Below are 12,489 nucleotides of genomic sequence, written 5' to 3'. Positions count from 1 at the left end.
ATTTGTTCCTATTGTATTTTCAAAATTTGTAATTCTGACAAAAAATGGATACGAATTTCATTATATCAAGCAGCGAGTCAGAATTCGAAGGATTTTCTACTGAAGACCTTCATAAATCTAACTCTATGACTGAAAAAAAAAAGCATGTGGTATTTGATAATGAATCTGATGTTTCATTTTCCGAAAGTGAAAACAGTGAATCTGAGATCTCCGATAGCGATAAAGAAAACGAATTGGCACCTGAATGGAGTGAAAATTTAAAAACTGTTTCTTTCGGTGATTTTTCTGAAGAAACTGGACCAAGCCACAGACTTTCCCAGAAGAGTAAAGCCTTAGACTATTTCTATTTACTTTTTCGAATGAGCCTATTTGAAATCATTACGGCAGAAACGAACCGTTACGCTAAACGTAAACAAAGCGAAAGAAAGGATAGTTTGTGGTTTCCCACAACCTTAAATGAAATTAAGACTATTTTGCCATAAATATTATTATGGGTATCAGAAAGTTACCCAGAATAACAAATTCTATCGTAAAATTTTGTTGTATACCCAATTGAATATTAGCTAATAACCCATTTTCTATAGCAATGTTTGAACAAAATTTTAATAATTTTATATTTTGTTGAATTTACCTGTATCTACCTGCAACTAGAGTCACTTTGTGACAAAAATTATAGTATAGAATTGGTTGAGAATATTTCATTAAATTATCTTCCAAAAATCAGATTAATATATCGATAAATAAAAAAGTTATAGTTGTTTAATGAAACCAGACTAAATTTATGATTACGTTAGAAATTAATTGAAACACATAAGGGGTGTAATTTGGTCAGAAATATAGTAACGAAAGGGTTAAGTAAACCCATGATCAACTCTGATCATCCTATCCCAGTGCAGTGAAGAGTCCTTTTGTGAACCTTATATCACCAGAGATCCCAGTCCTTTGTCATCTCTGCCATCAGGCATCCTAAGGTCAGCTTTAATAATTTAATCTCATGTCTTCCTGGGCCTCCCTCTTCTGCAGGTTCTGGTCACATTTAGCAATCCTCTATACACATCATGTGTCCATACTAGTGCAGCCTTCTTTCTTGCACACATTTGATTCCTCTTATGCCTAGTTTTTCACTCAACACCTTTGTACCTATTGTTTCACATACACTCACATTGCACATCCAGTGAAGCATGCTTGCTTCATTTCTTTCTAGTCTTCTCAAGTCCTCTGCCCATTCACTACCATAAAGTATTATAGTTCTAACACATGCACCATACATTCTGTCCATTTAAATCCCTGTAAAACCTGAGCATTTAAGAGACTCAGTTTCTGGTGTGCTTGTACAAACTGCTCCTTGCATCTACCTCATATGAAATTTATGTTTTTGGATGGAGAATCTCTTGTGTGTTCATAGCTAACGTCAAATACAGTATATGGAGTTTATATCTACTCCTTTTCTGCATATCAAGCAAAGCCGTTTCCCTGAAGGTACCAGGGCCCTGTCTTCTTTCCTATTTACTAAAATCTTTCTCTTTGCTTGGTTTAGGCCTCTCAATTCCAGGTTTTATCTCCATGCCTGGAATTTCTTTCACTAATTACCCTATGACAACTAGATCATAAGAATATAGGAGTTCCTGTGGATAGCCAGTCTTAACACTTTAGCATTTAAACTAACCATATCCAGCCCAATATATTCTTCTTGTTTTATGTTCAAACTGACTAGATCCAACCTTTCACACCTGTCCTACAATGTCATTCTAAACATAAACAATCACATCATTGAAATCTTGAAGCTATGAGATAATGCATAATTTGATTCAAAACAATGTGAATAAATAAGCATTGCATTTGCCAAAGTAATCTGAATGCTAAAGGGTTAAACCCTTCTGTGGTGTCTTGTAGGACTATGAAGAATAGGAGAGGAATGAGGACTGAACCTTGATGAACTCCTACCTTCACATCAAATTCATCACTGAAGTCATTGTTAACTCTCACTTTACTTGCTTCACCCTTGTACATAGCTTGAACTGCCTACACAAGCCATTCCTCTACTTCTAGTTTCTTCGGTGCTCACCAAATTACCGTCAAATACTTTCTCCAAAATCAACAGTCAATGAAACTAACTTTCGGAAGTGCTCTCTGTACACACTAGTGATTCATATCCTCATCCCATGAATTATGCCTATTTGCAAACTACCCAACCATGTCATCCCCCTCTCTTGTCCTCCCCCATGCCAACTTACCATTTTTATTATTACTTTTACTGCTTGAACCCCCTCCACTCTTTTCTGCAGCCTTCTATCTTGTGTGTGTGTGTGTGTGTGTGTATACATATATATATATATATATATATATATAACCTTGAATATTAATTTATAAAAATATGGTAAAGTAAAAGAATTCACTTTACCACACACCGAACTATTCAGAAATAGCAGCCAAAATTTGGCTATTTCTTCAACTGCAAATAAAAGTCTCCAGACAATGCATACTCAGAAAAATAACTCACATAGGTATAAGGGAAAAACAATGAAAGATCACATTCATTGTTTTTCCCTTATACCTATGTGAGTTATTTTTCTGAGTATGCATTGTCTGGAGACTTTTATTTGCAGTTGAAGAAATAGCCAAATTTTGGCTGCTATTTCTGAAAAGTTCGGTGTGTGGTAAAGTGAATTCTTTTACTTTACCATATTTTTATAAATTAATACTTCAAATATACCTGTGCAGGTGGCACGTAAAAAGCACCCACTACACTCACGGAGTGGTTGGCATTAGGAAGGGCATCCAGCTGTAGAAACATTGCCAAATTAGACTGGAGCCTGGTGCAGCCTTCTGGCTTCCCAGAACCCCGGTCGAACCGTCCAACCCATGCTAGCATGGAGAATGGACGTTAAACGACGATGATGATGATGAATACTTCAAATATACCGTAAATGGTCTTTACATACCGAATACTGCTTGGTCGAATTTATTAACAATTAATTAATTCGACGACTTTTTTGATAACAATATAACCTTGAATAGATATATCTAAGTCTTGGGAAGTAGGAGAAATATGAAATGTTCTTTTGTTAATCAGTAATGCTAATTATTATCATTAGTATGCATTGTTTTAGTGGTAACTATAGTGAATAGCTGATAGCTTTATTATGTGCAAGCACACACACACACACATTCATGTATTTGTATACATTCATATCTACATTTGCATACACACACATAGCGATACAGTGGAAATTTGTAAAAACATACCAGGGCTTCTCAGTTGAAGTTCTGGGTTGAACCCGCGCACAAATTGACCTCAGAACTTAATTTTTTAGCCTGGTACTTATTCTATTGGTCTCTTTTGCTGAACCGTTAGATATCAGGAATCTAAACACACTTAACACCAGTTGTGGAGTGGTGTTGGTGGACAAATACGGAAAGAAAGACACACTCACACACATATACATGTGTGTGTGTGTGCGCGTTGCGTATGTATGTGTGTGTGTGTGTATATATATATATATATATATATATATATATATATATATATATATTACTAGTACCAATTTCTTTATTTGAACTCACAACGTAACGGCAGACGAAATACCGTTAAGCATTTCGCCAGGCCTGCTAACGTTCCTGCCAGCTCGCCTGACTGGCTCCCGCACTGGAGGCACGTAAAAAGCATGCTTCAAGTGTGGTTGATGCCAGTGCTACCTGACTGGCCCTCATGCTGGTGGCATGTAAAAAGCACCCACTACACTCGGAGTGGTTGGCATTAGGAAGGGCATCCAGTTGTAGAAACCCTGCCAGATCAGATTAGATCCTGGTACAGCCTTCTGGCTTGCCAGTCCTCAGTCAAACTGTCCAACCCATGCCAGCCTGGAAGATGGACATTAAACTTTGATGATGATGAAAGATTTCTTTGATTTAAAATAGAGATGTCTTTATCTTTTTGATAAAGTCATTTTTAATAATAAGAATACAACACCTATTTCTGGTGCTGAGAAATTCTGATCAATGTTTTTGACATCTGGTTATGTTTGCAGAAAGTGTGATGTTCATTCTGATTGTGGAGTTATGAAACTATTTGATCAGCTATCAGCAACAAGACTACTGCTCATCAATTAATCCAATATTCAAGTCACTGTTTAGAAGATGATAAATCTCCATGTGGATAATAATAATGATAATAATAATAATAATATGCAAATAATAATAATAATAATAATAATAATAATAATAATAATAATAACATGCTCTGATGCAATACCAGGCAGTGGCTTTCATGGCTTCTGATTTTAACTGATTGGAAGTGTTATCATGTACATGTTTTGTCTTTGTGTAAAAGATGGACTACAGCAAATATTCTGCTCAATACCACAGATTTGTTTGTCAGTTGTTTGATCTTAATCAGTTGAGCATGTCTCTTGGTGGTTGACAAAATGTGCATCTCTGATCACAAGCAGAAGTAGTGGGGACCTTATTCAGGGATCTTTTGAGCGGGATGGGCTACCTGATCTGAAGAAAATTCTAACTGGACCTCACTTGCAGGGTCATGTGCTCTTTATCTTGATATGAGATCACAATGCCTCACACATGGTTGTCATGCATGTGCCTGATGTCCTCTTATCAATGGGTAGCCATGATGGGCTTATTGGACTTTGTATATTTGTACCTCAGTGTCACTTTGATGGCATGTGCTGCTCTCTCACTCAATGATAAGGATAATGCAGTGCTTGGAATGGCTTGTGCTGAAGAAGGTGTTGTGCCTCCTCTGGACAGAGACACAGAACCTGGCCAGAAAAGCTCTCTAGGTTGGAGAATAACAATAATAATAGGAGAGAGTATACGAACAATGTAAGATCATTGATTTTGTAATTAGCCAATGATAGCAGAGTCGATACCAAAGAAATTGAAAATTCAGGAGAGAAGTATGTTGATTATATTGCCCCTGCCCTTTCCAGTGCTCAACGTGTACTTATTTTATCAACCTTGAAAAGATGATGATTCTCCCAGTTTGCCACCTTAAAAAGAATTATTAATATTCATAATTCTTTCTAATTTTGGCACAAGGCTAGCAATTTTAAAGGGTGGGTGTTAATTGATTATATTGACAACCGGTCCTTATTTTATTGATCTCCAGAATGATGAAAGATGAAGTTGACCCTGACTGTCAAGTGGTGATGCAGGACACGGACACACACACACATACACATATGCAATGGGCTTCTCTCAGTTTTCATCTATGAAATCCACTCACAAGGATTTGGTTGGCCTGAGGCTAAGGTAGAAGACACTTGCCCAAGGTGCCATGTTGTTGAGAAGCAAGCTTCTTACCACATAGCCATGCCTGTGCCTATACATTATATATATATATATATATATATCATCATCATCATCGTTTAACGTCCGTTCTCCATGCTAGCATGGGTTGGACGGTTCGACCGGGGATCTGGGAAGCCAGAAGGCTGTACCAGGCTCCAGTCTTATCTGGCAATGTTTCTACAGCTGGATGCCCTTCCTAACGCCAACCACTCCATGAGTGTAGTGGGTGCTTTTTACGTGCCACCTGCACAGGTGCCAGGAGAGGCTGGCAACGACCACGGTCAGATTGGGGCATTTTACGTGCCACCAGCACGGAAGCCAGTCGAGGCGACACTGGCATCGGCCACAATTCGGATGGTGCTTTTTACGTGCCACTGGCACGGAAGCCAGTTGAGGCGGCGCTGGCATCGGCCATGATTCGGATAGTGCTTTTTACATACCACCAGTCCAGGGGTCCTGGCATCTGCTGGGTGCCAGTCATAGGATTGGTTCAATTTCGATTCCGATTTCGATTTCACTTGCCCCAACAGGTCTTCGCAAGCAAAGGGAGGTTGGCATGGATGCCTGTCGTCGGATGAGGTTCGATATATATATATATTATATATATATATATTATATATATATATATATACTTACACATACATACATACACACTCACACACACATGTATGTATAGGCCTTATGTTCTTACCTTATTTCTGCTTATATAACCCTATTACTAGTTTTAAAAGTAGAAGACGCAGAATCTCATTAATTAATCGTTAACATTAAGCAGACATTGTTTAAGTAATTATTAGTTATTGTTATAAGCAGAAAACAGTGTCATTAAGTACTATGAAGGCAAATAAACATTCAAACAGCTGTTTTACTTTTTCCTTTTCATCATCGACATTAATTTGAATTATTGTTTACACAACATTTCAGTTTAGCATATTTTATGGCTTGGATATGTGAAATCTCAGCTACGGAAATAGGCCTGATTTATCATCATCATCATCATCATAATTATTATTATTATTATTTTTATTATTATTATTATTATTATTATTATTATTATTATTATTATTATTATTATTACTATTATTATTATTATTATTATTATTATTATTATTATTATTTTTATTATTATTATTATTTTTATTATTATTATTATTATTATTATTATTATTTTTATTATTATTATTATTATTATTATTATTATTTTTATTATTATTTTTATTATTATTTTTATTATTTTTATTATTTTATTATTATTTTTATTATTATTATTATTATTATTATTATTTTTATTATTATTATTATTTTTATTATTATTATTATTATTATTTTTATTATTATTTTTATTTTTATTATTATTATTATTATTATTTTTATTATTATTATTATTATTATTACTGCTATTATTACTGTTGTTGTTATTGACGGCCTCCCCATCTATTCGATACTCTGGAGAAGAGTTCAGTGAGTGCAACGTAGAATTGAGGCGAGGAAAGATGATTGAAACTTGAATTTGCAGTGGAAAATTTTTTTGCCCTTTTTTAAATATTTTTTTTTTATCTTATGTTTGTTGATCTGCTGGAACTAAAATGCTGTAAAAATGACTTTCCCATTCAACATTTTTTGGCTTTATTTGAGAAGTAATTTTTCTCTGCAAATAAAAACACAATTCTTTGTCATACATATGAACATAGATGAAGTTGTATGTATGGGTGTGTTTGTATGTATATGTATGTAATTATTTGTATACATGTGTGTATATGTATCTGTGTAGTTGTATGTGTATTTGCATGTGTATGTATGTGTATTTGTGTGTATGTGCTTGTGTAATGTATTTAATAATATGTGACATTAACGATATAGAAGATTTGAGTTTGTTACGTCAAACATTTTCCCTTCGTTTAAATATTACCTCTGAGAAATTAAATCCTTTTATTTTAAAATTTCAGGATCTGAAGAGTGATAAACAGCGTGCTCAAATGGGGGCAGCACGTGCAGTACTTGAAAAGGCGACAATGATGCTGCTAACTTCGTCCAAGGTATTTAGAATTCCTTCTGTCACTTGAAATAAGAAGATCCTTTGATATTAACATGGATTGATCAGGGCCTCTGTTTAGTCTTTGATGTCTTTAGAAACTTAAACCTCCTCAGGACAATATTGGACAAACTTATTGAAAGTGTATTGATTTTAGAAAATGAAACGCAAATGAAGAATCCGTTCCATCATATCAAGTAGGAATAGTTGAATGGAACATTTATCTCTGATGATATTAAGCTTTTTTTTCTAGTTGGTTCCCTTGTTACACAACTATATTCTAACCCAGTTGCAATTCACAGATCTTTGCAGCTAGTAAGGTATGAAACTGCAGGAAATGACATTTGGTTTAATTCTAAGATTTGATTAACTTTCTGATTATCAAAACAATACCAGAACTGCTTCATCCATCCATGTATTGAATTAAAAACTTCAGAATTCATCATTATTATTGTTTTAAGGTCAATTTTTTTTCATGCTTGTATGGGCTGAACAAAGTTTATTGATGTAGAATTTCTATAACTGGATGCCCTTCCTGTCACCAACCCTTACCTGTTTCTAAGCAAGGTAATATTTCCCCATAGCCATACATATTTTTGCATATTAGAAATGAATGACACTGCTTGTATGACATTGACACTCATTTACAACTATTACATGATGTCAAAGAGATGCACAAATGCATGCACATACACATATATACATACGGTGGGTTTCTTTCACTTTCTGTCTACCAAATCCACTCACAAGGCTTTGGTTGTCTGAAGGCTATAGTAGAAGACACTTGCCCAAGGTGCCATGCAATGCAACTGAACCGGAAACTATGTGATTGGAAAACCAGCTTCTGAATCACACAGCTACATCTGTGCCTCTATTCTTGATATTAATGGCATACAGCGTTGTAAAGTGTTTCCGATTGCTTCTGTTTTAAAGGTTAAAAGCTTTCATTCAAATGGGCATCTGCAGTTTTTCCGAACTGAGAATCTTTTAAAATAAAACCTGAATTTATTTTTAAATGTGGGATCATTTGGGATCCCTTTTGAACATATAAAGAACATGTCTACCTCCCAAGTGATGGTGTCTTGAAAAGATTTATTCAGTACATTCTGTAAAGTGGTTGGTGTTAGGATGGGCATCTAGCCATAAAAACTGAACCCAAAATGAAACAATTGGGCAGGATGTGGTTCACCAACCCATCTAGGTGAGTATTATCTCTGAATATATATATATATATATTATATATATATATATGGAAAGCAGATGTAAAATGATAGTAATGATGCTGACAAGTTACAGAATCTGTAATTGAAAGAATAATAGGGGCAAAAAATAAATGTTATCTATATTTATTAATCTTTCCAGACATGCTTGCGCCATCCTGACTGCCATTCTGCCAAACAAAACCGAGCTGGTGTGTTTGCCCAAATGCGACGGGCACTCGACATGGTTCATCAAATAGTTACCAATGGTGGAATGTCTAGTGACAGCCTTTCTCCGACAGTCAATGGAGACTCTGGTATTGGTTTAGCTACTTCACAGCCTACAGCAAGCCGAGTGCTGAAGGATTTTGATGTAAGTTGCTCAAAACAGTTTTTATAACTTTCTCTTTTCTATCATCCCTGTTTCTGTGAGACAATGAATTAACAGTTGGTTATGTACTTGTATAGTCTTAATTATATTTATGTAGAGTAGTTTAATTTTAGTTCTATACGCTATTCATCATTTTGGTTTTCCTGTCAAGTTCCATAATTCAATATCAAAACTGTTGAATTAGCTTAGTTGTTTTTGAAAGCACAATGTTTTTCCTCTTTTTTTTTTGTTGTTGGTTCTTTTTTCTTTTTTCCCTTCTTCCTTCTTTCTTTTCCCTTTTTGTTTCTTCTCCCTTCTTGTTTCTTCTTTTATTTTGTTTCTTCTTTTGCATCTTATCATTATAACTTGGGTTTGGTTGGAACTCTTGGAATTTTGCATGATTAGCTGGTTTATGTTCCTCTTGCCACCTTTGATACTGTTCCCTATGCCGGAACAAGAGTTGGTACTATTTTCACCTTTTTTATCGTCCACAGTCAGACTATTTTATATTTAGGAGGATTGTATCTGCCTATTTCCTCGCCTTTCTTCCTAACTATCCTTGGGTCAAATGGACATGCAACATCAATTATAGAGCACATGTGATTCCCCTTGTTTGCCACCACTAGGTTTGGTTTGTTGTGCCCAAATACCTGATCCCTCTGAAATGGGAAATCCCACAGGATTTTGTAAGTCTCTGACTTAGTCACTCTGTCTGGTTTGTGTCTGTGCCTAATTATTATATTATTATTACTTTCCATTTTGATATATAAATCAAACCAATCACAACCTGGAAACATTTATTTAGTATGTGTCAAGGAAAACTTGCTAGAAAATTATTAATTGCTTGCCACAAGATAATTGAGTCTTGCCAATATTTGATTGATGTGACATGCATCAAATTTAGTGAATGTTCATTCCTTCTTTTATACACAGCGAAAATAACATTATCACTCCTGTATCTCAAACTGAATGTTTTCATATCAGTTTGTAAGTTTTATGAAATTCTTGCATGCATTTTCAAAATAAATATTCTAAACCTTCCTTGCTTTCTCACTCTCTCACTTTCTCTCTCTCTCTCATATATATATATATATATATATATATATATATATATATATATATGATGATGATATGATGATTATATATATAATATCCAAAAATGCTTCTCCCCTCCCTTATATTAAGAACATTCAATACTGTGTTTGTGTGTGTGTTTGGATATGCATGTCTGTATGTGTGTGCGTGCACACACACACACACACATATATATAAACAAATCCTTTACAGCCACATGATATTAGAAATAACATTTTGACATTGGAATAGGGTCCTCAAATTTAGCCTTCAATTGCTAGAAAGCAATTAAGGATGGCTTACATACAAATGGCAATATCTCTTCTTGGAGAGCTTAAGAACAGAGTAATTGCAATTGTTTAAAGCAATGTGTTGTTTGTAGAAGGAGAGTTAGGAATGGACTAAGCATACATTAAGGTTGGATGTTTAAAATAACATGAAAACTCGTGACCGAAAGTAAAGAGTGTGGAGGCTGTGAGAAATCCAGGCTAAATGGAAAGAATAACAATTAGATCCAAGTTAACGATGCCAACATAGAAAATGTCATTAAAAAGCTGGAGAAAAGCCAGAAGAGGTCAAAGAGGATGCCATTAACCACCTCATAATGAAAATGCAACAATTAGATACCCCTAATTAAATAGTTATGCACTATATACAAATGTCACATTAGTGATGATGATGGTGGTGGTGGTGGCAGCAGCATGATATAGTGATTACCTTGTAGTGTTTAAGTTATGGCTCTTTATGATCTGAGTTCAAATCTTGCTGAGGTCAACTTAGCTTTTCATTCTTTCAGGCTTGGTTAAGGTGCTGTGTTCAATGAAATTGACCAACTTCTTTCCCTCAAATTTCTTAACTTTTGCCAGTAGCAGAAAGAATTATTATTATTATTATGGTGGTGTGCTGGCAGAATCATTAGAGCACAAAATGCATAGCAGCATTTCTTCTAGTTCATTTTGCCTTTCATCTTTTCAGGGTCAATAAGTACCAATCTAGTAATAAGCTTGATGAAATTAACTTGCTCCTCTCCTAAAAATTTCTTGTCTCCAAATTAGAAACGATGATTATTATTATAGTAGCTAGACATTATAACACTAATATGGATAAAACTACTTTATGTAACTTTCTGTGGTTTATATTGTAGGTGTTTATTTTTTTATTAATTTTGACAGTATTTGGTATTTATGAGGCATATATTTTTATATTATTTTTTTAGTGACCATATATTAGATTTCATTGTATTTTAGGAAGAAATATCTTCAATTGTGTTGTGATTCTCATATAAATGTTGGTTCTTTATAAACTGTAGCTGATGGTCCATTGTTATCTCCAGGATGACAAACCATTGATCATAGAATGGTAACTTTATAGAAGTTAATCTTTATTGTGCTTTGGTTTGGAATCATAAATTACAAATATCTTTTATATGAACTGTGTGCTGTATTGAAATGGTGGATCAAACAGAATTAAATATGTCTATTATACTGATATTTATGCAGTGTAACAGGAATATTACATTTTTCACTGATGATTGTTGAGTGAAGCAATGAATATGTTCTGATTAATGGTCTGATGTCAATAGAGAAGAATCAAAAAAGATATCACTTGCTGGACATAGGCAGGTGTTTCCTATGTATTACCATAATATCTCATCCTGGGTAATTTTCTACATGTTATGGGGTAAATGATTCACAGAGACAAGAATTTAGATTTAGCAATACTTCAGCAATGAGTGTTTATATAACAAGAAATAATGACACATAACTGAAAGTATGCATATATGCAGTGTGTATGAAAAAGGCCTATTTAACAAGTGAAGGGATCCTCTGACTCATGGAGTTGTAGGCCTTCTTGTCTTCATAGCTATTTACCATCAGCAGTCCAGCCTTTCAGGAGTTTATTCATAGCAATAGTTTTGTGTTTCTATTATAATATTATAATATCTTCACATCCCTCTGAAACCTATCCTGGGTGAATTGAATACAACTTAGGTCCCTTTTTCGATATGCTTGATCCTGTTTGTTAACATATGTGCTTCTCAAACTGAGTTACCATCACTTATTGCAAGCAGTTGATCTATAAGTTTGATTTGGTGTACAGGAGCCAAACTTTTTATACACCAAATCCCACCCTCTGCCTTATAATGAGAGCAGTGTCCATTCCAGTTTGCATCACAACCTTTGTAATTTCTGGTGTCGGATCATAATGATTTTATACCACATATGCTCATCTAAGGAATAAGACATGGGCAATGTCATATGAATCTTAGACCCCCATCAATGTAGGACTTTGTTGCCTTTTGGTATGAGGAAATAGTGTAACTAAGCAATAGTCCAAAGAAAAGTGGTTACATGTTAGACATCAACAGTTTTAGGCTCTATTTCACAAGAAATCTGCACTCTGTTGGAATGCAATATCTCTTATAATTGTGTGAAAAGATCCTTAGAAGTATTATTTAAGTTGCCTTTGTAGTGTATTAAGTCCTTTCATGTGAAGACACTGATGTT

At 34.6% G+C, this 12,489-nt stretch overlaps 1 protein-coding gene across 3 annotated transcripts in view; it reads left to right on the top strand.

Annotated features, from left to right (window-relative positions):
* LOC115211339 (alpha-catulin) overlaps positions 1-12,489 on the top strand; it is a 349,449-nt gene that overhangs the window by 259,371 nt on the left and 77,589 nt on the right. For all 3 annotated transcript variants that reach the window (XM_029780108.2, XM_036508401.1, XM_029780109.2), the window contains exons 5-6: positions 7,254-7,343; positions 8,702-8,911. In XM_029780108.2, coding sequence (XP_029635968.1) covers positions 7,254-7,343; positions 8,702-8,911 — 300 coding nt within the window. The remainder of the gene's footprint in view (positions 1-7,253; positions 7,344-8,701; positions 8,912-12,489) is intronic.

Source organism: Octopus sinensis, linkage group LG1 (assembly GCF_006345805.1).
Source record: "Octopus sinensis linkage group LG1, ASM634580v1, whole genome shotgun sequence".
NCBI lineage: Eukaryota > Metazoa > Mollusca > Cephalopoda > Octopoda > Octopodidae > Octopus > Octopus sinensis.
This window is presented reverse-complemented; position numbering and strand designations above follow the sequence as displayed.